General features: G+C 54.5%; 10 protein-coding genes across 10 annotated transcripts; 5 read left to right on the top strand and 5 right to left on the bottom strand.

Moving 5' to 3' along the window:
* Positions 1-1,696: 1,696 nt before the first annotated feature.
* Positions 1,697-3,883, top strand: GUITHDRAFT_151444 (hypothetical protein). The gene is made up of 4 exons (XM_005836666.1): positions 1,697-2,050; positions 2,099-2,453; positions 2,509-2,541; positions 2,597-3,883. Exons 1-4 carry the CDS (start codon positions 1,908-1,910, stop codon positions 3,803-3,805), a joined length of 1,740 nt encoding a protein of 579 aa, XP_005836723.1. The 5' UTR covers positions 1,697-1,907; the 3' UTR covers positions 3,806-3,883.
* Positions 3,884-3,940: 57 nt separating this feature from the next.
* Positions 3,941-8,341, bottom strand: GUITHDRAFT_104708 (hypothetical protein; the record flags this gene model as incomplete). The annotated part of the gene is made up of 1 exon (XM_005836665.1): positions 3,941-8,341. One exon carries the CDS (start codon positions 8,339-8,341, stop codon positions 3,941-3,943), a length of 4,401 nt encoding a protein of 1,466 aa, XP_005836722.1.
* An 805-nt stretch (positions 8,342-9,146) lies between these two features.
* Positions 9,147-10,289, top strand: GUITHDRAFT_104707 (hypothetical protein; the record flags this gene model as incomplete). Its single annotated transcript, XM_005836664.1, has 6 exons — positions 9,147-9,363; positions 9,410-9,492; positions 9,535-9,644; positions 9,691-9,854; positions 9,921-10,036; positions 10,083-10,289. 6 exons carry the CDS (start codon positions 9,147-9,149, stop codon positions 10,287-10,289), a joined length of 897 nt encoding a protein of 298 aa, XP_005836721.1.
* Positions 10,290-10,357: 68 nt separating this feature from the next.
* On the bottom strand, positions 10,358-11,757 carry GUITHDRAFT_104706 (hypothetical protein; the record flags this gene model as incomplete). Its single annotated transcript, XM_005836663.1, has 5 exons — positions 10,358-10,415; positions 10,472-10,609; positions 10,655-10,878; positions 10,926-11,511; positions 11,564-11,757. 5 exons carry the CDS (start codon positions 11,755-11,757, stop codon positions 10,358-10,360), a joined length of 1,200 nt encoding a protein of 399 aa, XP_005836720.1.
* Positions 11,758-12,223: 466 nt separating this feature from the next.
* GUITHDRAFT_67772 (hypothetical protein) lies at positions 12,224-13,802 on the top strand (the record flags this gene model as incomplete). The annotated part of the gene is made up of 9 exons (XM_005836662.1): positions 12,224-12,350; positions 12,571-12,611; positions 12,665-12,751; positions 12,862-12,963; positions 13,018-13,065; positions 13,133-13,200; positions 13,275-13,326; positions 13,375-13,614; positions 13,701-13,802. 9 exons carry the CDS (start codon positions 12,224-12,226, stop codon positions 13,800-13,802), a joined length of 867 nt encoding a protein of 288 aa, XP_005836719.1.
* Positions 13,803-13,913: 111 nt separating this feature from the next.
* On the bottom strand, positions 13,914-16,029 carry GUITHDRAFT_104704 (hypothetical protein; the record flags this gene model as incomplete). The annotated part of the gene is made up of 2 exons (XM_005836661.1): positions 13,914-14,204; positions 14,251-16,029. 2 exons carry the CDS (start codon positions 16,027-16,029, stop codon positions 13,914-13,916), a joined length of 2,070 nt encoding a protein of 689 aa, XP_005836718.1.
* A 1,258-nt stretch (positions 16,030-17,287) lies between these two features.
* On the top strand, positions 17,288-18,399 carry GUITHDRAFT_162090 (hypothetical protein; the record flags this gene model as incomplete). Its single annotated transcript, XM_005836660.1, has 6 exons — positions 17,288-17,544; positions 17,841-17,951; positions 17,999-18,057; positions 18,113-18,161; positions 18,215-18,245; positions 18,297-18,399. 6 exons carry the CDS (start codon positions 17,288-17,290, stop codon positions 18,327-18,329), a joined length of 540 nt encoding a protein of 179 aa, XP_005836717.1. The 3' UTR covers positions 18,330-18,399.
* A 31-nt stretch (positions 18,400-18,430) lies between these two features.
* GUITHDRAFT_135897 (hypothetical protein) lies at positions 18,431-20,678 on the bottom strand (the record flags this gene model as incomplete). The annotated part of the gene is made up of 9 exons (XM_005836659.1): positions 18,431-18,490; positions 18,521-18,578; positions 18,623-18,663; positions 18,709-18,759; positions 18,789-18,845; positions 18,987-19,035; positions 19,082-19,308; positions 19,409-19,447; positions 19,497-20,678. The coding sequence occupies 9 exons, from the start codon at positions 20,676-20,678 to the stop codon at positions 18,431-18,433; spliced, it is 1,764 nt and encodes a 587-aa protein (XP_005836716.1).
* Positions 20,679-21,529: 851 nt separating this feature from the next.
* Positions 21,530-23,992, top strand: GUITHDRAFT_104701 (hypothetical protein; the record flags this gene model as incomplete). Its single annotated transcript, XM_005836658.1, has 5 exons — positions 21,530-21,602; positions 21,658-21,765; positions 21,810-21,884; positions 21,934-22,017; positions 22,068-23,992. 5 exons carry the CDS (start codon positions 21,530-21,532, stop codon positions 23,990-23,992), a joined length of 2,265 nt encoding a protein of 754 aa, XP_005836715.1.
* A 173-nt stretch (positions 23,993-24,165) lies between these two features.
* GUITHDRAFT_104700 (hypothetical protein) lies at positions 24,166-24,872 on the bottom strand (the record flags this gene model as incomplete). The annotated part of the gene is made up of 5 exons (XM_005836657.1): positions 24,166-24,217; positions 24,271-24,354; positions 24,412-24,502; positions 24,615-24,671; positions 24,767-24,872. The coding sequence occupies 5 exons, from the start codon at positions 24,870-24,872 to the stop codon at positions 24,166-24,168; spliced, it is 390 nt and encodes a 129-aa protein (XP_005836714.1).
* Positions 24,873-24,891: the final 19 nt, after the last annotated feature.

The raw sequence follows: 24,891 nt of genomic DNA, 5'->3' as shown, positions 1-24,891 counted from the left end.
CGGGCCCGGGCCCGGCCTGAGTCAGGCTCCGGAGCCTAGGAGGGCCCGGGCTGTGGAACCCGGCCGCCCGCCCGGCGCTTCCGACCCGGCCGCGGCGGACTCAGGTGCCCGTGATTATTCGTCACGAGTCCCGCCGACTGAGCTACCGGGTTTGACGGACTCGGCGCCGGCAGGCCCGGCCACTCAGGCCCTCAGGCGCCGTACGGTACGGTCACTGCCGCTGAGTCCGAGACTCGGCTCAACGGGGCTGGCCTCGGGCCTCACAGTGTCAGGCGCGAAGGCCGGCTCAAGTTGTACTGTGCCATAGTATCATACTACTAGCATACGGAATTGGCAATGGTAGTAATGATCAATGATCTCAGTAGTAGCGCCTACTAACTTACCGTAGTAACTTGGGCCTAAAAAACTCCGTTTACACTGGCACCGTTGGCACCACGGCACTACCCCCATCCTCTACCAGTTTCATGTACTACCCCTCCCAACCGCTGACCGTTCTCTTTGAAGCGACAAACTTTAACTTGACTACATGGCCCCATAGATGACCCTTCTAACGGCTGTGTAGCTATTGACTATATTACTTAAATCTCGCTAAATTATTGACTATATGTCCTTTGCTTTCCTCTGGAGTTTCACTATGACCCCTACACGGTTTGACTGTGTCCCTCAGGTTATGGGGTTTAGAAGTATTTAGTATAGAATACTTTTAAAACATCCGCAGAGGTCGCACCAGGGGCTAAAACAGATTTTATTTCGGGGTTTAGGTACCAAAGTGAGGGGTACTGTGGTTGAAAAAGAGTAATTTGAGAAATATTTCTGTACTGGGTCCCTCTGCTGATTTGTAGAGAAAAAATGTTTTGTAGGATTCCATTTTGTACTTCTTAATGGTTTCTATCAAAATGACAACACGAGGCCCCCATGTTGAAGCACATTTATAAAACTATATTGTTTAGAGTTTGTATTAGATATTTTTTATGTTTTTAAAATGTAAAACATTTTCCATTGCTTTAAAGTTCATCTGGGCGGGCTTGAAATTTTCGGATATTTTGGGTACCCCTGGCTCCTCGGACCGATTGAGACAAGGGAGGTAGGGTACCTCTCTCATGGACCCATTTTTCCTCGTACATCGGTGGTAAAATTGGGGGGTGGGGGTGATTCAGAGGAAGGGTTATGAAGACTGGGCAAAGCAGGGAGGGGTGGGTGAGGCTTTCGGGGGGTTTGTGGCGGAATGGGCGGGAGAGCATCGGGGATCGAGTGTGAGGGAGGAGGTTGGGGAGGGGGCGGAGAGAAGTAAGAGAAGGAGAAGAACAAGCTTGAAGAGCAAGACAAGTCCTTGTCTTCTATGGTAGATGAAGGGCCGTACAAGAGTTCTGCATGCAAGATCTCAATTGTTCGTGGGACAGCCCTTTCGAAGATATTGCGAGAGAAGTGATTAGGCTGGATTAGCGAGCGTGCTAGTCGGACAAACCACGGTTCCCTTAGATTCGAATCGATGTCAAAGCTAGCGTTCTACCCATATCCTTGTAGCCTACTCGGATGAGTACTTTCGATCAGTCAGGGCCAGGATCGTAGTTGAGGGGAGCAACAAGACACTTCCTCATCTTCAAGCCTCCCTGTAGCAGCATTCAGGGTACAATGACTGATGCACAAGGCTGTAGAGCTTCGCTAAATTGTATTGCTGGGTGCTGACTTCTTGTGCTTAAGATCTGAGAGAAATCCGCGCATTTCCCCCTCGTCGAGAGCTCTTCCATTAGTTCACGAAGTCGGAGTGCATTCACACAACCTGCATGAATCTCACAAGGATTAACATCTCAGCTTCCCACAGCATTTTATCTCTCTATTACCTCGTTCGCTAGAGTTTTGCGGGCCTGCGCCCATTCCTCCCGCAGGAAGTCCATTGGATCGTTCCCATGCTCACCCAGCCGATGGAAGATCTGAGCAAGAAGATTGCGAGCGAAGATTCCAACTCACGTCGCATCAAGATAGATTTGCTTTGCGGGACTCGCACGTCGAGTACCGGAAGCCCTCAACCATATTCCCCTTTGGTTCCCAAGTATTTGACCTGTTCGATGAAAGTCATAGACTGACGTTGGATTTTCAGGCAATGGACGGTTTTCGCTGAGAAGGGCGACAAAGAATCGAATGTTCCGGTGAAGCAGCCGAAGTTTGACAGCAGCGCAAGGGATTCTTGTCCCAGCGGAGACACAAAGGAGGACTCATACTTCCTCGTGAACCTGTTTGTAGCTGCCTTAGGCGATGGAAAAGTTCTCACAGAAGGAGCAAGGAAGAAACAAGACCTTCTCGAGCAGGTGGTAAGAAACGTCTCCAAAGAGCAGAATACGGTGGTCCATGTGAGCTCCGAAGCAAGCACCATGCATATCAAGCTGCGTGTCTTTGTTGAGAACAGCATTGAAGCAAAGGCAGTCACGGAGTACATTGCTTCCCATCCCAGCCAGGTTGATTAAGGAGATTTTCAATAGTGCTTTGCAGCTGACATTGAGCTCGAAACAGACACCTGCTCCATTCGTCATTTTGTCCAAAAAGGTAAGATTTTACGTTCTCGCCCCAATTCATGGTGATGATTGTTGAAATCGAACAGATCCACATGGCTGTCAAGTACAATAGCAAAGAATTGGATATTTCTTGTGCAAGCGTTGCAGACAGGTTGAGGAAGCAAGCAAAGACACGAGCTGTCAAAATGTTGAAGGAGGCAATCGCTGATCCTTCTTGTGGAGCAACTTTTCGTGCCCTTCGCGGTTATTCAGGGCCAAGTACACCAAGCTTGTCGTTCGACAAGTACATTCAGAGTCGAACGTCCCTTCTGGGAACAGAAGGAAGCAAGAGATATATCATTTTCTCAGCAAAGAACAAATGCGGCATCGAAAACAAGCTGCCTTCCAATATTTCGCCGCCCAAGAAACAACCATCAACCAACGATTCTATGCTGTCTGCGTTTTTCCCTGTAAATCTATTTGTCACAGCAATAGGAGACGGAGTGCTTGCCAAGGACATAACAGCCAAAGCACGTGAAAGGTTAGAGACGGTGTTGAGCAAGATCCCCAAGGAGCAGCACACGTGCGTTGAAATCCAGGGAGAGGGCATCACAGACATTAAGATGCGAGTCTTCGTAGCCAACAGCGAGGACGCGAAGGCAGTCAATGACTACATCCAAAGTCACGAGAAGCAGGTCCCTGCTCCCTTCGTTGTGCTTGCTCGGGATATTCCCATGGCTCTTCTCTACGATCCCACCAAGCTCGACCTAGCGGATTCCAGCGTGGCCGATCGCTTGAGGAAGCAGGCGAAGACGCGAGCCGTGAAGATGATGCGTGAGATCATCGCTGACGAGGGTCGAGGCTTGAATATACGCAGCATCCGTGGTCACCAGGGTCCCTACGATCCTGCAAGCATCTTGGACCAGCTGGTCAAGAACAAGGCGACACCTCTCAGGGGCCATGGCACGTCCAAGAGGTACATCACCTTCTCAGCTCGCAACAAGACGTTCGCCCCGCTGGCTCCCATCGCCAAGTGCTCGCTTCCCCAGCTGTATTCTTGGCCGGGCAGCCTCCTCCCCGCACAGATCCGAGGGCTCTCGCAAGCTTCAGGATCGGCCGCCATGGGCTCTAAGAAAATCAAGGAGGAAGATGACGTGGCGGCTGCCCAGCTGCTGACGCATGTAGCGATGGCTTACGCGTGTATGGATGTCAAGGATGAGAAGTTAGCCGGGATTGTTCCCCGTGCCCCGTTGAAGCGGGGCCTCGAGGGAGATTGTGAAGTGTGGGGCAAGTACAAGATGTCTCGCAACTGTTAACAATGTGTGTGTATTGTGTTCGATACTTGTCAAGATTTTTCAACGAAATTTAAGAGAAATGAATAATTCACCGCGTTAGATCATCGTCGTGACTTTGACATCCGGCAAACGGGTCGATCTTACACTCCACTGCTTTCAGCTCTTTCCTCCTCTTCTTTGCCTCTTGAAAGATTTGACTCGACCTCGCTTGCTCGGCGAAGACCTTGAGTCCGCTTGACTGTGATCTTGCTCTCTGTCCTTCAATCTTCGAGACTTCTTCGTATCTCCGTCCCCATCTTCCTCCTCCTCCTCCTCCTCCTCCTCCTCCTCCTCCTCCTCCTCCTCCTCCTTCCCCCGTCCATTTGGCAAGTCTCTGTTGCCTTCCTCTATCCCTGCCTCGCCCATCTCGACGTCTGGACCAGCTCCTACCCGAGCACCTGAAGCCGCTCCAGCCTTCTCTTCCTCTTCCTCCACATGGAGCTGCTGCTCTTCTCCTCCCCGCCGGAGTCTCCATGCGACGCTGGAAGCATCCAGCAAGTCCGGCAGGAGCGGAGCAGGGCAATGAAGTACAGCGCAGTCAAGGAGGAGGCGCTCAAGCAGCTCTGCCTCTGCCCGGTGGCCTCGTGCCCGCAGCAGGAAGAGAAAACCTTTGCCCACCTCTCTCCTCAGCCCCTCCCCAACTGACAAGCCGGACTCGCTCGTCAGCTCCAGCCATGAGAGGAGGAAGCGCCGGACAGCTGCAGCCTCCTCCTCCTCCTCCCTCTGGCAGGCGAAGTGCGTCACCGACCATGCCACCTTGGTGAGGAAGGAGGAGGACCAGATGAGGGGGGAGCGGGTGAGGAGGATGCGGCCCAGGAGCTTCAGGTTGACATCAGTCCTGTTCCTTAGGGGACAGAAGGCGACTTCGGGGACGAGCGAGAGGACGCGCTCAGTCCAGCTGCCCTCCAGCTCCTCGCAGTCCTTGAGGAGAGCATTGAGCAACCAGAGGTTGCGGCTCTCGTCCTCCTCGCTCGCCACTGCCCGGCATGCCTGCTGGAAGAGGAGGGTGAGAGCTCTGTTGGCAGCCAGCTGGGGATCCTTGAAAGCCTCGAGAAGCTTCAGCAAGCATGCCTCCACCTGGTCGTCAAACTCTAGAGGGATGAAGACTCCCCATATCATGCTTGCGTAGTGAAGAACCTGCTCCTGCTCCTCCTGCTCCTCTTCAGCCTTTCTCAAGTCCTCCTGCTGCCTTTTCCCTTCCTTCTCCTTGAGAAATTCTGTCTCCCATCGCAGCCAGTCAAGCAAGCTCACGCTCATGGGGAACTTCTGGTAGCAGGAGGAGAGGAGGTGCGGCAGCTGCTGTAGTGCCTGACATCCCTGTAGCAAGAGGACAGTGACTCCCTCCCCCTCCTCCTGCAGCAGCCTCTTCCTCCCCCTCCCCTCCTCCTCGCGAGGGATGTTCTCCCACATGAACTCTAGGAGGGGCAGCCAGGCATCACGGGCAGCGAGCGGCTGCTTGCTGATGAGGAAGACGAGGCGCGCGCCGAGGAGGAGGAGCCTGTCGCTGCTGTCCCATGCAAGGGCCCCCGACCGCTCGAAGGCTGAACGAAGGATGAAGGGAATGAGAGAGGAGAAGGAGGGAGAGCGCGGGGCATCGCAGAGCGAGGAGGAGAGCATCTCGTCCATAGAGAAGAGCCGGTCGTACTTGACATGTTTGAAGCAGCCCAGCAGGGCCGTCAGCTGCATACAGACCCTCCTGTCAAAGTTTGCGGCGATGCAGGCCTGGCGGAACTGCTGCTCGACAGCTGGAGGAAAGAAGGCGGTATGGAAGCGCTGGAGCAGCTGGAAGGTGGAGCTTGGGGGACAGGTGGACTTTACGGCTGACTGAAAGATCATCCCGGACCAGCTCGTCGTGTCTGCCATGGATGACAAGAAAGAAGCTATCTTGACACCGATAGCGAACTTGTCCTGCCTGCTTGCCGCCGAGGAAGAGGAGGAGAGCATGTCTACGAGGGATTGAGGAGGAGGAAGCAGCCGCTCCTTCAAGATCTCGTGATGAGGAAGCTCGAAGAAGACGATGGCGTTGACGAACCGAACGAAGTCCATCCGTGTCAACATCCGCATCTCAGCATGGTCCCGATCCTCCTGCTCCTGCTCCTGCTCCTGCTCTTGCTCCTGCTTCCCCTCCCCCTCACTGTCCTTTCCAGCGGAGGTCCGCAGGTCGAAGAGCTTTTCTCCTGTCATGTCTGCCATGTACAGCAAGAAATTCTTCCAAGACGCCTCGCTCGTGGTCAGCACACTCGGTATGAAGCCTTTGCAAGCATCTCCATCATCAAACCTCTTGAGCAGCACGTCGAAGAGCTGCAGGTAGTTGCCATGCTTCCCTCCTCTCCTCCCCTCCGCCACCTTCTTCACTTTCTGCTGCATCGTCAGAGTCAAGATCGTCCTCCGCAGGCTCCCTAGCTCCTCCCTTCCTCTCCCCTTCAGCACTTCCTTGCACATTCTCATCAGGTCGAAGGAGACAGGAACGAGCCCGCTGCTGAGAGACTCTGCCAGGCTCGACGCGACCTGGTCCGCCCCTCCCATCAACATCGACTTCAACCAGCCCAGGTAGTCGGAGAAGGAGAAAATTCTCTTATCTCCCATCCCCTGCCTCTCCAGTGCCGAGCTCAACCAACTTCCGACCTCCACAGCCGCACATGGCGATGCTGATGATGCTGATCGCTGATGCTGATGATGATGATGATGCTGATGATGATGCTGATGATGATGATGATGATGCTGATGATGCTGATGATGCTGATGATGATGATGATGATGATGATGATGATGATGAATCCCGTTCCCTATGAGTGCCGTCAAGAGGCCAACTATCCCTGTCCCATGCTCCTCCTCCTGTGCCGCCACTCGTTTCTCCCGCTTCCCCCCCTCCTCCTCCTGGCGTCTCTGCGATCTTCCAAATGTTGAGAGCGCAATCGCAACCAACCTCGTCTGTGTCGGTCTACAGGAGATGCGATGGCCAACATCGACCTCCTTTCCTTCGCTCGCCCCCCGTCTCAGCCTCTTCCACAGTCGGACGGTGAACCCCAGCAGGAGCGCGTTCCTCTCTGCGGAGGAGACCTTGAAGCACAGAGCTCGCAGCTTCTGCTCGCTGCCGATGTCGATGTTCATCTCATCGTTGCTGGACTGCAGCAGGAGGAACTCGAGCAGGTGTCGACGAATAGTCTGGGACAGCTGATAAGAACATGCTTGAGAGCGCGAATCCTCCTCCCCGCCCTCTGCTTCCTCCTCCTCACCACCGCCATCATCATCACCATCGTCAGCACTTTCAAGTCTCTTCTCGACGAGATCAATGGCATCTTCTATCTTCTGTATGTTTGAAAAGCTGAACAGTACGTCGAAGAAGAAGAACAGGATCGTCCTGACAAGCTCAAGGTCATCGGAAGAGGAAGAAAACCGGGGAGGAATCTGTCTCAGCATCCCCATCAGCATCTTGACAAGATGTTTGCAAACTCGCTGATCAGTCCCCTCCCTTTCACCACCCGCGCGAGCTCGTCTCGTCATCACGTCTCTGAAGACCAGCTTTAAGAACGACTCGTCTCCCAGCCGGTCACGGAACCTCTCTCTGCTGGACTTGATGAGGCTGTTGATGAAGCTGAACCCCAAGTACTGAGCAGCCCACGAGCTCGACGACCAGAGAAGGAAGACCAAGTCGCTTGCTCGCTGACCACTCGGATCTTGCTGCCTCCCCTCCAGCAGCTCGCACAGGATGACTGAGAGAGGAACCTGAGGTGCATCCGGAGAGAGCGACGACTGCAGCTTCAAGCTCTCATCCCGCCCTCCCAAGGTCTTGCAGGAGTCCATCACAAGGGCTCTGTCGCACGTTGCTTCCCGGATATGAAGGCTCCACCTCGACCAGCTGACGTCTTCCTCCCCTCCCTCCCTTACCGTCTCAGATGTACCCACCAGCATCAGCAGTCTGACCCTGAGCGCCCGGAGCATGACGATCTTGTCTGCGCTCACATGGGCAGCTCCTACCTTGATCAACGACTCGATGCAGGCGACGACTGTCTCTGCACAGAAGCCCTCGGCCTCTCTCGCTTCCCACCTCCTGCCCTCGTCGGTCCCGTCGAGCGCATAGCTCCCAGAGTCCCTCAAGATGCTGCTCAGCGTCTCGTCGAACATCCGCGTCTGCTCCTGCACCATCTGAGAGTCCCAGCTTGACCAGCTCGAGAGCAACATGGCACGAGAGCTCCAGTGGACGTCCCGGCAGAAAGCTTGCCGGACGGCAGCGCAGGAGACGAGGATGGGGGTGAAGTTGCTCAAAGTCTTCCTGGACGAGATGGCGCTGCGGCACAGCTCGGACAGGACAAGGGATAGAGCAGCCTTCGAACACGAGGACTTGCTGTCCCCCTCGCCCTCCCGCGTGCTGTACAACTCCAGGATCCTCCGACAGATGAAGCTTTCCAGAACGGGCTCGCTCCTGAGCTTCTTCACCACGAGGCTGGCAGCGCTCTCATGGCCGAGAGAGGCTTGCTCCAGCCATGCGCTGGTCTGCTCGTAGTCCTCGTGAGACATGCACTGCAGTGAGTGAGAAGAGAGGCGCAACTAAATCTAACTTCACGGCTGGGCATGCCCGTGCACCGCGCAGAGCGCCCCTCGTCTTCTTGTCGGTTCAACTTGCATGAGTCTCGACATGTGTTGTTCTCTTGTTTTTGTTGAACGTCTTGTCTTGTCTTGTCTTGTCTTGTCTTGTCTTGTCTTGTCTTGTCTTGTCTTGTCTTGTCTTGTCTTGTCTTGTCTTGTCTTGTCTTGTCTTGTCTTGTCTTGTCTCTTTCTCCCCTCACACTTTCCTCTTGCCCATACCGGCCTGCATTTTTCTCGTTCGTTTTTTTTAATTTTACAACTTCTTTTGTTGGAGATGAGAATGGCGGGAGGGCGGGAAGGAACGGGCTCGTCGCCTACTCTCCTACTCTCCTTCCTCCGTTACTCTCCTACTCTCCTTCCTCCGTTACTCTCCTCCTCTCCTTCCTCCGTTACTCTCCTCCTCTCCTTCCTCCGTTACTCTCCTCTCCTTCCTCCGTTACTCTCCTACTCTCCTTCCTCCGTTACTCTCCTACTCTCCTTCCTCCGTTACTCTCCTACTCTCCTTCCTCCGTTACTATCCTACTCTCCTGCAACGCTTCTCTAGTGCCTTGAGCTTTCACGATCTGTTCATTCTCTCCAAGGATCCTGTTCTGTCACCTCCCTCTTTTCTAGGCTTCTTCTCCTTCTCCGCGCCTGCTCTTTTCCGCCCAGCATCCTTGTGTGAATGTCCTCTTCACTGTTGCAGCATCTCATGATTCATCACTCAGACAAAGTTGATGGGGTGTGCAGGAGCAGGATGAAGAGATCAAGTTCAGAACGACGGAGCCTGAAAGGCTGTAGTGTGTTCTTCGACGAGAATGTTTGGGATGCAGAGCCTGATAGCCTGGACTCCGTGAAGTCTCAACTTCAAAATCTTGGATGCTCAGTAGTCATCTTCCTGGACAAAGACGTAGACTTCATCGTTTCAAAGGCGACTTTGGATGCAGAGAACAGGAGGCCTAGAGCAGAGAACGGTGAGCCCTAGCTCCTTCCTCTCGATGTTTGACTTGCCTGTCGAAGGAATCTGCGCCAACTCGCCTGACTACGTTCGAACTTCCGACAGCAACAGCACGTATAGCGGGTCTTTCTCACATAAGCGCGAGGTAAGCATGCCATGATATCTCGTCATCCTCACGTCGATGCAGTTGCAATCTCGACGAGCAGAGCGATTGATGGCTCAAGTCCCGAGGATGAGCCAAGAGCGAACGCCGCCGAGTGTTGTGCAGTTTGCAACTTCACACAACAAGAAGATATTGTAGTCTCCCATCTTGTTCTTGTTGAGGTGTCTGACGTCGCCAAAGGACCCCCGGACAGATCCGCAGCATGATCTACGCAGAGACAAGCCCAGCGACAAGAGCAGGAGGCTTGGATAGCAAGGCAGCTCACTGCAAGAAGCCTCTGACTGCAGCGGAACTGCGTAAAGAGACGCACGTCGTGAAGGTATGCAGCGTGGATAAGGAATACGGTGAGTTGAATCGATTTAATTCTTGCAACCTTGCGCTGTCGCTGATGGTCCCTGCGATGTTGACAGGTAGAGAGTGTGGGTATCCCGAATGGTTGCACTTCCTTCCTCGACATGGGCCACCGGGCTGCGACAAGCGAGTCAACGATCTGACTCATAGCACCAAGAGAGGGGACGGACAATCCGTAAGGAGCATCATACGTTGGGGTCAGGTCGTGACTGTCTTGCCAGGAGGTGAAGAAGAAGATAAAGAGAGGCTTCTGCCAGCTCTGCATGGAGAAGTTCGAGGACTTCAAGATCCATGCCGACATTCAAAAACACCGACGGGCGAGTGGACGTGTTGTTGACGTGAGACGCTCACTCTCCTTGGTTCCAGGTGGTGCAGGGTTTGTGGCACGTACAGCGAAGAATAAGCACCAGCTGAAGTTGGGAGGATGAACCTGACGATGGAGAATATGTACAGCACAAGTGTAAGAGAACCATGACAGGGCCAGGAGTTTCCTGTGTCACTTTTCACTCTCATGATCATCATCGTAGACTCGGAGGAGGGACTCCCGTTGTCTCCTGCGTTGCCACAAATCACATTGTGATCGATGAGAATGCGCCTGACAAGCACTCACATCATGGTCAGAACCATTCCGTTGACTCGAGCCTGCAGCTTCCATGTGCCGAAGCACGCTCGAGCCAGCAAGCCGAAAACGGCTTCGTTGCCACACTGGTGACGTAGGGCCGAAGTTACTTGTGACTCCCATCTTGACCTGTGGAGGGAGATGAGTAGAGGAGATGGAGCTCACAGGGCTCACTGGAACATCAAGAAATTGATCAACTTCCGCATCTTTTCCACACTCAACCCTTCCCCTCCATACTCCTGGTGATGCTCTCGATTCTGGAACGCTCGCTTCTCCTGCAACACATGATCCTCGGCAGCAGGCAGAGTTTCCGCCATGGGGGCGGTGACATGATCAACTTTATGTGAGTCCGGATGAGTTTGTTTTCCCCAGCTTGTCGATTTTGAGATCACAACGTTCTGTGCCACTGTCAAACAAGCAACAACAAGGGAGGATTGACAATTACATGCTGTGCCTTTCTCGAATCTCTCGATAGCCCGTGCCCCTTGACCGTCGACACCGAGAGCTCTTGATTCCTCTTGTTTTCTTTCAGAACATCGCAGCAGGGTTCACTAGTCTTCACATCCCTCTCTCGTACATCAACTTCTGTCTGCGTGCAACTTTCCACAACGGAAATCTCCTTCAAAGTCAGATCTCTGTGCTGTTGTGGGGTAGTCATCAACTCAGGATTGGCACGTTGTCCATTAGGACGACACACGTCATGCATTTCTCTCTTTGCATCTACCTCATATTGAGTTTCTTTGTCCTTCGTCAAGACATAGTGTATTTCTGAAAATGAAGCTTGACTGGCCGACTCCTTGCTTCTTGGTTTTCGCAAGTTGTCGTTCAGCCTTGAGATCTCAGTTTTCATGATCTCCTCTCGAGTCTTCCACTCTTTCAACATGTAATCTCTCGATTCTCGAGCTTGCAGTAGCTCCTTCATGATGTTCGCGTTGCTCATCAGTGCATCGTTCAGTTTCTGTTTCAACTCCCTGTTCTCCTCCTCCAACTTCTGCTCTTTCAACATCTTCAGAGCCAACTTCAGCTTATGTCTGGAAACAAATGTCAACTGTTCTTGACGCATCTATACGCAGAGCCTCTCACCTTTCCAGCATCTGTCCGACTACCTTCCCACGAGTAATGGTCGGTGGCTCTTCAAGCATGTCTGAACGGATGATGTCTTCTTCTACCAGGTTCCATTCGATCTCGTCTTCATATCCTCCCAACTCCTTCTCCTCTCTCCTCCTTCTCCTCCTCCTCGTCCCCTCCAACTTTGCAAGCAGCTCCGCCTCCGCCATTCCCGCCTTTCAAACCATTTGACTCCGCTTGGTAAGCCCAATGACCCCCCCTTTAGAGCCCTGGATCACCCCTGGGCCTCTGAAATCTCACGATTCGAAACTCTCAGTGCTTCATGACCGGACGGTGACAAGCAGCATACCGGGCCCCGCCGGGCGGCCCACTCAGTCAAGCCTGCCAGATTCTCACCCGTCGGAGTCACAGCAAGGATCAGCCACTGCAGCCTCGGACTCACCGCCTGACTGGAGCCGCCGGGCCCAGCCTGGACTGCGGACTCCGCGCAGACTCCGCGCCGGAGCCGGGGCCGGTCTCCCATCATTTCGGATACGCAGACTACGTACCAGACTGTATTGTTGTGGGGGCCGGTGGGGTCTATGACCCCTACCCCCTATCATATGGTAGATTAGAGGGGTTTTACAGCATCAAAACAGGGAAGCACGGGGTGTAGAAAGACACCACGTATAAACCATGGCGCGCGTGGGCTTTGTGGGACTTGGAATCATGGGGGTGGGAATGGCAGGGAACCTGAAGAAGAAGGGACACGACTTGGTGGTCTGGAACAGAACGAAAGAGAAGTGCCAGGCTCTCGAGAAAGGTAAGCGACCAGAGACAGGATCGCTTGTTGTTGTGGCAGAGGGAGCTGAAGGGTTCAGACTCAAGGAGAGGTTTAGTATCATCCGGATCAAGGAGGAGGGGAGCAAGGAGGAGAGTAGCAGTAGGAAGGGAGCAAGGAGGAGAGTAGCAGGGAGTCGGTCATGGTGGCTGAATGAAATCGTGTTATGATGATTGGTGCGTCATAATTTCTTGCCGTTCAGAAGGAGCCAAGGTTGCTGATACTCCAGCGGATGTTGTCAAGGTCGATTTTTCTCAGGCAATTGTAGCAATTGTAACATCTCAACATCTATGCAGGAGTGCGATATTGTATTCGCATGTTTGGCCGATCCTGACATCGCCATGGACGTTGTCTTCCGAGATGACGGGATTCTGAAGGTATGTGTTGTATTTTCTGGAGGCAAACACAGATACATTCCCGGTGGTGTTGATGTTGTGCAGTATCCTGTGTCTTGTCACAGTGTGGATCACTGAAGGCTGTGCAGGCGATGAAGCCCGGGAAGGCGTATGTAGACTGCAGCACTGTGGATGAAGAATGCTCGAACAAGATTGGAGATGCCATCACCGCAGCTGGTGGTCGTTTCCTCGAAGCTCCGGTTTGATGCCAGCATTCCCACGTGGAAACAAGTTTTTTGAAAACGTTTTCTCAGGTATCGGGGAGCAAGAAACCCGCAGAAGACGGCACTTTGATCTTCCTGGTTAAATGCTTCCATGTGTCCTCCTGCTGCTAACGTCTTCTCGCTCTTGCTCTCCGCGGGGTTGCAGACTGCAGGGGACGAAAGTCTCTACAAGGATTCTCAGCCATACCTCGAGGCCATGGGCAAGAAGCACCGGTGAGTTTTCGTTCTTCTTTGTGTGATGACGTGTGATGCATATCCTTCTTTTGTGATGACGCCTGCTACGTCAGATACCTGGGGAAGACTGGAGGTGGCGCTAGGATGAAGCTTGTAGTGAACATGGTGGAGAGAGTCGATGAAGACCTTTCGCTCTCTGACTATTGTTGATAGATCATGGGAAGCATGATGAACGCATTTGCGGAGGGAATGACTCTGGCAGAGAGCTCTGATCTTGACCTCTCGGCTCTCCTGGAAGTTCTGGATGCTGGAGCCATGTCAAACCCCATGTTCAGGCTCAAGGGGCCGAGCATGGCGAAAGGAGAGTACCCTCCAGCTTTTCCTCTGAAGCACCAACAGAAGGACATGCGGCTTGCGCTCGCTCTCGGCGACAAGCTCGAAGTCCCTATGCCGGTAAAGCTTTGTCTGCTCTTTGCTAAATTGCTCTACCTTCTTGTCTGATATCCAATGTCTGTTACGCTCACCACGAGTTTCCGTAGGTTGCCGCGGCTGCCAACGAGTCGTTCAAGCGCGCTCGTATGGAAGGCAAGGGAGACTTGGATTTCAGCGCAGTGCACGGTAGTCTGCGCAAGGCCAAGTGATGTTTGTTCTTTCTGATGCAGCCTGCAATCAAGAATGAGGGCAACGGAAATTAGTTTGTTGTTTTTTTACTGTACAACAAGAACAAATCGTATTTACAGCTTTCATAATTCTTAGCTCCTCATCTGAGAGATCTTTTGCATCCTTCGGGCTTGTTTCTCCCAACGTGCTGGGTCTGGTGTGCAGAGCCAGGAAGCAAGCTCTTCCATGAACTGAGGGAGCTTGAAGTCGAGCTCGTTCCCAGCAGCATCCTTGAGCACCAGCGAGGTCTCGAGGCTCATCCTCCGATTCCCCTTGCGCGTGGCTGGCAACGTCTGCTCAGAGAAAGCGTCCTTGAAGACTTGGTCCACCATCCTTGTTGCCTGCACCTTCGCCAGAGCATGCTCTTCGTACATCTCAGTGATCTAGCAACAGAGTCAGCGAGGGACCACAAGCTGAGAAGAGCAGCACCTTCTGACAGTGGGAGACAAAGGGGATCATGTCAAAGGAGGCCGAGGACTCGAGGGCCTCAGGTACATTGAGGACGAGCGCTTGCAGCATGGTCCAGTCCAACACGAAGAGTCTGAGCCTCAGCGAGGACTTGAGAGCCTGCGCCTCTTCACGCACCGAGCTCATGCTGTAGTAGAGGTCCAGGTTGGAATCAGCCAAGCTGCCCTCCTCCATCATCTCCTCCATCCTACTCACAAGAGGATAGAGAGACGCCTGCTTGATCGTGAGCTCCCTGGTCAGCGCCCAGACCTTGCCCTTCCTCTCATGCCAGATCATCAAGTTCTCAAACATCTTCTGTCCTTGAACCCCCGGCACTCGTTGCAACAGAGTCTCCCTGTACTTCACTATCATCTCCTCCAACTTCACTATCCTCGACGGCAAGTTCTCCAATACTTCCGTCACGTCTGCCAGAGATCCGAAGTCCGTGGGGTGGCTCTTGGACTGAAGTTCCATCACGTGGGTCTCTCGGTCATTTAGAATTCTTGCTGCCACCTGCAGCTTCCGGGTTGCCTCTGCCTTGACGATACCAGGAGGAAGGAGCTCGGCTAAGTGAGTCTGTAGGGAGAGGATGGAGAGTAGACGTATCTTGATGTCTTCCAGGTCGACCCCGTCAACCATAAAGTCAGTAGAGAACATGTTGAGCACCTTGCTGAACTCGTTCATCGCGTGGTCTGCCAGGTCCAGGGCTGGACTGATGTGAGACTGAGCATCCTCGATGTTTTGCTTGCTCATCCTGAACTCGTGCAGCTTCTTTAACGAGCTCTTCAGGGCCCCGTCCCCTTGCTCCCACAGGGAGAACAAGGTCATTCTCTGAGCAACCAGCATGTCACTCAGGACAACCTCCGTCATCTTTGAGGTGTTCAAGCGGATCTCAGAGACGTAGTTGATCTCTTTGGACCCTCGGAAGTGGAGGAATTCATCAAGGGACTTGAGAGTCATGGTGCAGACGCAACTCTCTCCTGTTGAGACGATCTTGTCAAGGTTCTCTATCTCTCCGATCTTCTTTGAACAACCGATGAGCTTTCCCGGCGTGTCGACCACGAAGTAGTATTGGCTCTTGGGGTCCCTCCTGGGGTAGGGTTCCACTGACACTGCTCCTGCGACGAGCACAAAGACGACAAACTCGTCGTTGACGGACGTCTGCGGCAGCTTGTACACGACTTCACCCGCATGGTACCATCTCAATCTACATCTCTCCGCCAACCTCGTGGTCTCCATGAGTGAGAGGCAGTTGAAAGGAGGTCCTCGACGCTGAATGGTCTTGGCAGCAAGCTCTCTCTCGGCGCTGTCAAGAACAAGCTTCGCCTCTGACTTTGACAGGAAGAGGGACGACAAGTCCTCCCATGATATTCTGCACATCCGCACTTCACTCGCAGCTACCATATGCAGGCTTGCGTTCTCCGTTTCAAGTAAGCCGAAGCAAGCGCCTGGTGCTCTTGTCTGGAATCGCGATGGTGGCATGCCTGGTCGCTTCACATTGCCAGTCACGCAGCCATGCATCAGGACGAGCATTTCATCAGTGAGGTCTTCGCCATCCGCGATGATTTCAGCATCTCTGTCATAATCTACGATCTCTGAAACCTCGACGAGCTTGTTCATATCTGATTTGTTGAGAGCATTCAACAGCCTTCCTCGCCCTCGCGAAAGCATCTCAAAGATCATGCTCTTCTCCATGGCGTTCTTGTCGCTCTTATTCTTCCATAGGGATGGTGATCCCACGTTCTGGCTCCCTTCTCCCATCGAGGAGAGCAGCAACGGAGTCACAGCTCGGCTGTTAGGGCCGGCTTGGCCGCGTGATGAGGGGCGAAGAGGAGGGGTAGGGGTGCGCAGGGAGGCGCGACTACGGGAAGAGGAAGGGAACGAGGAGCGAGACGTGAGGGAGGGAAGACTGTGGCGGTGAGAGGAGCGGGAGGCGACGCTGCTCCTCCTCCTCCCTCCGCCACCCCCTGGTGCCATTGCGTTTATCAACGTCGATCCTTCCGGGAAGTGGGAAGGGGTAGGTCCGACCTCTCTGCTAGGTAGAGCTATAGGATATAGGTGAGATTCAATGTACTACACATTATTTTATGTCAGTTTTATTGTTGAAGCAATGGGACTCAGCTGCACTGCGGCAGTCGCACTATGCTGTTTGACCCTGACAAACCAAATGAGAGTAACAAACTTTAAACACTGCGGCATCCGGAGAACTTCTTCGGATCACTGATGCTCCAAGTACAGAAAGACTACGGTCAAACTTCCTTAGTCACTGCCTCCGGAAGTCACGAGTCTGCCCGCCGGCAAGTATCACGCCGCCGGGCGGCCTGTCGAACTGAGTGTCCGATCGATACTCGGCGTTCCACGGTCATCAGGCTGCCTCAGTCTTGGCATCCGAGGCTCAGTCTCAGCATGCGCGGCCCGCCGTTCGTCTCAGAGTCTCGGACTCCGGACCGGGCCGGACTCCGCCGGTCAATCGGACCCCTGGACCGTGACCCGGTGTCCGCCCGGTCGTCTGTGACACGGTGTGGACTGACGGACTCAACTCAGTGCGGCTGCTCCACTGACTCCTGCACCTGCTCCTGCACTGACTCTGATGACAAGGGGCTGAGCGGAGATGAGGTCACACGATTCTTGTGACAGAAGGTGGGGTGGGTGGGGTTAGGACCCGAAGAAGACGGAGGGAAGACGTAGAACCGGGTCCTTTTAGAACATTTTTATTAGTGCTCAAGGGGTGATTACCACATGGGTGAGGTGGTGAGATGAATAGGGTGGGTACTGAGAAAATGAGGGGAAGAGGGGTGGGATGACACAGGAGGGTGAGGGTAGTAAAGTGGGGGGTTCTGATCTATCCGAGAGGGTGGTAATTCTTGAGCAAGGGTGGTATGAGGACGAAGTGTGGGGACATCTGCTGCAAATTTTCAATGAAAGGAGGGTGGGTACTTGGATTCGATGTGGTAGGTGCAAGTCGAGGAGGGTGGGGGGTTATAATCAAGGGGTAGGGGTATAGGGTTGAGGGGAGAGCATGGAGGCGAGCGGGGACTGGTGCGGGAGGGAGGTGGAGCTGAAGATGAAGGGAGGAGGGGAGGTGATCCGAGGAGAAGTCTTCACGTACGACAAGGGCACAGATACTCTGGTGCTCAAGGAGAACTGTGTGGGTCAGCAAATCGCGAGCTATAGGATGCTCAAGGGAAGCAGGATCGATGCGTCCTCGGTCAAGCTTTCTGGTGTTGCCAAGGCTCCAGAACCCGTGCCCAGTGTTTCCGAAGCAACCATTGCAAGGTAAACACTCAAGTGAGATGGACAGCGATTGGGGGTGGGATAGAGAGAGAGAGAGAGGAAAATAGAACAGAGGTGGCATTCTTGTGCGCGGACAGTGCCTGGATGTGCAACGGTTTCCACACAAGCATAAAGCGATAACGCGGCAGGGAGAGAAGTTTGTCCACCCCCAGCATGACATTGATGAGATATTATACCTAGCCGTTTCTCATCCGATAGATATTCCCTTTCATACTAGCTATTTCCTTCCTGTAAGATCATATGATGTTTTCAATGCTAACTCCAAGGCTGCGATGTAGGATGCGAGAGCGAGAGGCCAACTCGGTTGCCAAGGAACTCGCCAAGGGCAAGAACATCGGAGAGAACGTGACGAGGGAGGCACAACTGATCTTCAACGCTCTTTCGAAGACGTGAGCAGAGGAAACCTGGCTTTGCTCCTGGTGTAACAGTGTTACAGTATGACATGCCGATGGGCGGCTCAGGACATCCTCGTGGACTTTGGGACGCCACAAGAAGGTGATGTAGCTCCTCCATCCATGCCTGTGGTCTCACTGAGATGGATGCTTGACAGGGGTGCGAATTCAACCACCTTATGATGGAGGCAAGGTCCAGGGTCAGAAGTGAGTTGCAAGCGAGGTTGTCGGTGACGTGGAACTGACAAGGTTGTTTGCAGTGAGGAGTGCATAACTCGTGTCAAGAAAGTGGTAAGTTGTTTTCTCCTTTGGTTTACCCTCATGATGTTGGGAATTCTGCAGCTTGAAGGGGAGAGATCAAAGTTGGGGATGTAGAATTTGGATGTCATTCATGAAACTGGCTCGCATTGACATATTTTTTTAATGAAAGAAAGTTGATCATCACAACTCAACTTTGGGCGCTTGACCTTGCAGACTCACCTGCAGTGAAGAGCTCGTCCCACTGTTTCAGCCGGACAAGGGAAGAACGAGGTCAGCTGCGGTTTTGACAGATTCAAGGGAAGGACCTGTGCTGCTATCGACGTCCACGAGTATATGTGCCTTGCCCAGCCTTTCATCCTCCTCCTGAAGAAGGACCTCAGTCGCACGGTCGCCCTGTCATCCCTCACCTCTGCTCCTGGAGCAATCCCTTCCTGTCCGCCATGGAAGCCTTTGCAGAAAGTCAGTTACCCTGTTTCTGCTGCCACTCTCCTACCTCCACCACACTTCTCGTCCACTTGTTCAGCTCAGATCTGTTCCTTGCATACTGCACGAGCATCATGACATGCTCATGACATGGCGAACGAACCGTCTGCTCCCTGCTGTAGCTCGGCGGGCCCAAGTCAAAATCTCCTGCAGGACGGTCACACAGCTCGCTGCTCTACACTCAGCTCATGCCAGTCGTCTCGATCAACCCGGAGGAAGGGAATCGGCTTGTTATGGGGATAGCCTGCTCGACCTGTCACAGAGGTCTCCTCCTGCTGTATCTCTCACTCCGTTGGCCATAGCCTTCATCGCGCTGATGCAGCTTGTCTCAGCCATGCTGCTCGCGCGTCAGGGACAGGCAGGAGGTTCCGCTCCTCCCGGACCTCGTGGGGTACAGCCAGAACCCTGCTCGAGCATAGGCTGTTGCCAGCACCGTCTGATTGACCATGCCATGTCGGCGAATGCCCGGGAGAGAAGCGAGCATGTCTTCCACCCTCCTCCGCATTCGCCGCATGCGCTTCAGCTCCTGCGTCAGGTCGTGAGGCATCAGGTGAGGAGTGTGAAGGCGGCGACGAGCAACCTCAGGAGGAGCTCCAGACTGCCCGTAGTCCTTGGGGAAGTCATGATAGACGTGCAGCGTAGCCCCTGCGGGTAAGGACAATCAGGCAAGGAATGAAGTGCATCGCCTTGCCTTGGACGTGCTTCACTACCTCCGGCCAGGCCTCGAGCAGCAGCTCCAGGCCTCTCTCCTGCAGTGGAACCAGTGAACCGAAGGGATCGCACAGCACGAAAACTCACAGGATGACTGGCGAAGATGAACTCGTTGTGGCTGTTGGGGCCATCCTCCCAGAAGGAGGGCACGAGCCCGTTGCTAGTTGGAATCGCTTTCACCTGGGCGTGGGCTGGGAGCTGGCTCTTGTGGTGGGAACTCAGAACGAGGATGCCATCCAGCTGGTCGACGAGGGAGGGAGGAAGGTGTGAGGGCATGACGCGATCGTGCAGCCACAAGTACTTGAGAGTCGTTGCTCCTCCCTCAGCAGCCATGGCATAGCACCTCCACGAGACCAACACATGTGGGGGCGGGAGGTCGTTGGTGAAGTAGGAGGAGACAGGCAACCAGACGACTCCATGCTTGTCTGGCCCGACGTCCTCCCTGGCAGGATACCCGTACACCTCCACATGGTATCCTCGCTCCACCAGCTCCCGGCTGATGAGGACAACCGCTTCCTCCGAGCCACCGATCCCTCCTCTCTCCAGCGACCGCGAGCTCCACGTCCCTCCGTGCTCGTTGGGTGTCTTGGACACGCACAGGAAGGCGATCACCTTCTTTCCCTTGGGTCGACGCACCTGGTAGCCCTCCAGCTCTTCCTCCTGCTGCAGGAGGAGCCACTTCCTGTACGATGCCGCAGCCTCGCGCCAGGAGGACGAGAACTCTTGCGCCATGGCGAGGTACCACAGGATCCCCTCAGCCTCAGGCTCCTGCTGATGCGCCAAGTCGAAGAGAGCTGCGGCAAGTCTGAACCTCCTCCCCTCCATGAGGCAGAGCCCAGCCCTTGAGCCGATGGCGACAGTCTGGTTGGACCATGCGGTGTTCCTCCTACACCCGCCAGCCTCCGAGGGACACGCTCGCAGCACCTTGACAAGAGCCTGGCGGAACTCGTTGAGCGCCTTGTCGTACTTCCTCTGCTTGCAGTACAGATCGCCCAGATGCACATGCAACTCCATGGAGGGACCGAACAGGCGGCCGATGAGGACGAGAAGGCGAAGGGAGGAGTCGATGTCTCCTCTGCGCGCTGCGAGCTCGCTGAGCTGGAACAGACGTCCCACCGTCGTTTCTGGGCTCTCAGTCGAGCAAGATGATGCTGTTTCGAAGAGAGTCTGAACTTCCCGGTTGTCTTCCAGCTGTCCGATGCCGACCTGAGCCCAGGACGAGAACAGCAAGATGAGAAGGAGAGCGTTCCAACGAAGCCTCGTTGACATGATGCCGACTGCAGATCAATGAATTCTTGTCGCCTGTTATTTCACTTCGATCTTCTTCATCTTCGTCTTCATCTTCGTCTTCATTATCTTCGTCTTCGTCTGATTAGTTTCTGTTCCACAAAGGTTCTGAAAATCTTTCGAGTGTCTTGGGAGAGCCAGGGGCATCTCTAGACTTGAATGTCATGTAGTATCTCAAGAGTTCTCTCCCTCCTCCTCTCCCTCCTCCTCTCCTCTCCTCTCCTCTCCTCTCCTTCTCTTCCTCTTCTCTCTCCTTCCTCTTCCCCTCCGCATCGTCCCACCATTGTGTTCCTGCTTAGAGTTCCGACCCCACCCTCCTTCTTGATGCGGACCCACTCTTTCAAATCCGAGTCTGTCCAGTACCCCTACTATAATCCAGAACCAGGTTCTTTCTCTTCTAAATTGCTCTATAATCACGGGTAGTCTAGAGTAATTTGAGAATATTACCCCCACCCTTAAATGATGACCCACCCTTTTAGGAAGCAACCCCGACATCTCCCGTCCCATCTGCATGCACGGAGCGCTAAGCACCCCAATGGCGGGTAAGGAGGAGGAGGGAGGAGGGAGGAGGGAGGAGGAGGGAGGAGAGGGGGAGGGAGTGAGAGGGAGGAGAAGAAGCTAGAGGGGATGAGAAGGAGAAGGACTAGGAGGGGTGCCAAGGACGGGGAGCAAGGAGCAGGAGGGAGGATGGGGCATAGGGATGGGGCATAGGGAGAAGAGTTGGCTTGAAGAGCGGGCAGGGAAAGGAAGAGAGTAGGTGAGATCAGGTGTAACAAGGAAGGGGAGAAATAGTTTACGCAGCATGTTTCATGAAACTCTCTCCACGAAAAGAAATGGAGAAGATGCTAGAGAGAGAAGAGAAGCAAGGCAAACGATGTGTTGTTGGAGGAGCTCCTCGTGAGTCATGTGCTCCACGGTGTTCTGGGAGATCTCGAGCATGTGCTGACATGGAACATCCCAGCGCCTCCACTGCATGGAGGCATGGAGGAGTGCGTCCGACTTCTGCAGGGAGGTTCCGATGAGGAGAAGTTTGCCGGGCTCATGCTTGTTCCCAAAGTTGCGCAGTCAGGTGAGCAGGGCAGCCGGCGGTGGGTCCTGCTGACATGCAAACAGACAAACTTGAAGATGTCCGTAGAATCTACAACGCTCTCGGCCTGACATTCATCTGCCGCCTCCTCCTCAGTCAAGGTGACCCGATGCTGATCTGACGACACCACGTCCCTCACACGCAAGGCAGGAGACGAAGACACCGTCCTGCTCTACCAGTGTGTGGCCTTGCAGGTGCTGGGGGTGTTCTGTGCTGCGCAGGAGGTCTGGCCAGGTAGGAAGGGGATGGACTTGTCGCAACATGTGTCTGACCTGGTTGTTCAGACTTGAGACAAGACAAGCAGTTCATGAAGATCACCCCTCATCTCTCCCGTTGCCTCAACAACTCCACGCATCCTGCCATGGAGAGCCTGCTGACGGCGCTGCTGTGCTGGTCCTCCTTCGAGGATTCCAGGGAGATCCTGTGCGACAAGGACGTTCCTGTGCGGCTGACGGAACTTATCAAGACGAGCCAGGACAAGGAGGGGAAGGAGAGGCTGTTTGCTGTGCTAGATCACCTGATGGACCCCTCCCGCTTCCCTCAGTCTGCCATGAAAGTCCTCAAAGGCCTCTCTGACATCTTCGGTCACAACATGGGGATGGAAAAGATCGACGCTCTACCCCGCATCAACGTCCTCCTCTCCTGCTCCGAACCTCAGTTCTGCTCCCTGCTCGTCGGTGACGGACAGATTCAGCCATGGCAGGAGAACATTCGCGAGGGCTTGCTGGAGCTGCTGCGGAACCGGCTGGGAGGAGTCTACCGCTCCAGCATCTTCATGGCAGCCCTGCACATGTTTGGGCAGCTGGGGGAGAGGTGGGCGTTTCCAAAGGAGCTTGAGCGGGATGGGGCGCCGGACGGGAAGTTTTTGCAGCTGCTCCTCGGGTTTGCCAAGTTGGACCTGAGGGAGAGGCTGGAGGCGAAGGTGAAGCCCGAGGACAACCAGCAGATCGTTCCGATGGTCCTGGCGCTGGTGGAGAAGATTATCCACATGCTCGGGGAGAGTCTGGATGAGGAGGAGGAGGGGCAAGGGGGCAAGGGAGGGGACTTGTACAGGATCAGGAACATGGATGTGCAGAGGCTGCTGTACATGAAGGCAGACTTCGAGGAGAGCGTGAAGGCTGTGTTCTGGTACCTCGACGAGATGGTAGAGAGCAACAAGTTTGAAGACCCTCTGCTAATCCCCATGGCTCGCCTCCTCGGCCTCTGGTTCCTCGAGGTGGACAGCGACGAGTTCGACGAGCATTTCTGCTCGACCCTCCCCGTCCTCTGCCACTTCCCCCCGCGCAGGGGCAGCGTCAGGATCCGTGCTCTGCACTACCTCCTCCCTTGCCTGACCGAGATGGTCACGAGGGACAAGGTGATGGACACGTTCGTGCGCTACAACGGGCATGTGTCCACAGCTCAGATGCTGCTGGAGGCGCTGGAGGAGGACGAGAAAGTTGCCGAGGACCTGGACGACGTGAGCTTGACTGACCGCTGCTCTGCCGGGGTGACCCTCCTGTCTCGGGTGTTCGGGTTCCGTCCTGACGCGGTCGCTTCCTCCCCCGTTGCCTTCAACGAGCTGGTCTGCCATCTCAGCGAGCAAGCAGAGCTCGCATGCGGGAGTGTTGGGCACGAGGAGGAGGAGGAGGCCGGGGTAGCGATCCTCTTCATCTCGCTCGCGTTCCAGGTGTGGAGGGGCGTGAAGGAGGTGGGAGAGAAAACTTTCCTCGGAGCTGAGTTCGGTTACTGCAAACTTCTAGCCGCCCACCTCCTGCCCTGGTCGCAGTTTCACCTGGGGTCTCTCTGTATGCTGTCGGCTGTGGAGGCCGCAAAGGTTCACCCTCGGCTGCGAGCGAGCATGCGGGAGGCGGGGATGCTGCAAGTGCTGGAGAGGGAGGAGGAGGAGGGCGGTGAAGGGATCAAGGACAAGGGTGCCTGGAAGCAGCTGCGGGAGGTGCTGAGGAGAGAGGAGGGAGGAGAGGAAAGGGGGAAGGAAGGAGTGGTGATGAAGAAGGCAGAGAGGAGGGGGGTGCAAGAGGACTTGTCTCAGAGGGCTCCTGCGTCGCAGCCGCAGTTCCCTCGGATCGACTGGGACGCTGAACTTTACGATCTCAACGAGGACGCGGTGTGGGCAGGGAGGAAGGAAAAGCTGGAGAAGCTGATGAAGGAGATGGAAGAAGCCGGAGTGGAGTGGCCCAAGGAGGGCATCCTCGACGACCTGGACTGAGGGACTGCAAGAGAGGGAGGCAGAGCACGCAACTGAAGTTAGCGCAGGAAGGGGAGGAGAGGTGTGGGAGAGAAAGGAGGAGGAGAAAGAAGGAAAAACTTGAGGAAGGGGAGAGGAGAGAGGAAGGAGGAGGAAGGGGGAAGTAGAACCAGGATGGAGCAGGAGGCGGGGGTTCACAGGGAGTGTTTACTAGCGGGGAGTTCTACCTGGTTAACATTGAAATTTCTGTAAGGAGACATCAGCACCTGATCTCCTTGCCATCAAGTCACTTTCTTCACCTCAAGTTGTCGAGGCTCCCGGATGGATTCTTGAACTCTTCCTCGACAAACTCTTCCAGGCACGCTCTTACGGCCTTGAGCACGCTGTTGGAACACCGTCAACACGCTGCTCCTGCCACAGGAGAGAGAGGTCGTGACGACCTGTTGAACATCATGTAGGTAGCTCCAAACTTCACCCACAGCTGTTTGTTGACGAGTGAGTGAGTTTGCAAGAGGACAAGCTCGTAAGCACCTGCTCCAAGAGTGCAAACACACAGGAGAAAAGTTCTTCGAGTGATGATTCGCCATCTCCATCCTGACCGTCCTCGTCACAGCAGGGCTGATCCTCCTCCTCGTCTCCTCACCGTCAATCTGCTGAGCAGCAGGAAAAGTCGCGAGCTCAACGTTGCTCCTGGTGCTGCCTACCGAGAAAACCGTGACTTCCTCCTGCTCCTGCTCCTGCTCCTGCTCCTAATGCTCTTCCCCTCAATTCCCCAATCAGCTCCACTTCCAACACCCCATCGTCCCTCCTCCTCGTCCTCGTCCTCGTCCTCGTCCTCGTCCTCGTCCTCCTCCTCTTTCACCTTGACAACAGTGGGTCTCAAGAGCACATCAACAATCATGTGGGTCAGGTTGATCCCA

Source organism: Guillardia theta (genome assembly GCF_000315625.1).
Source record: "Guillardia theta CCMP2712 unplaced genomic scaffold GUITHscaffold_17, whole genome shotgun sequence".
In the NCBI taxonomy this organism is placed as follows: Eukaryota; class Cryptophyceae; order Pyrenomonadales; family Geminigeraceae; genus Guillardia; species Guillardia theta.
This window is presented reverse-complemented; position numbering and strand designations above follow the sequence as displayed.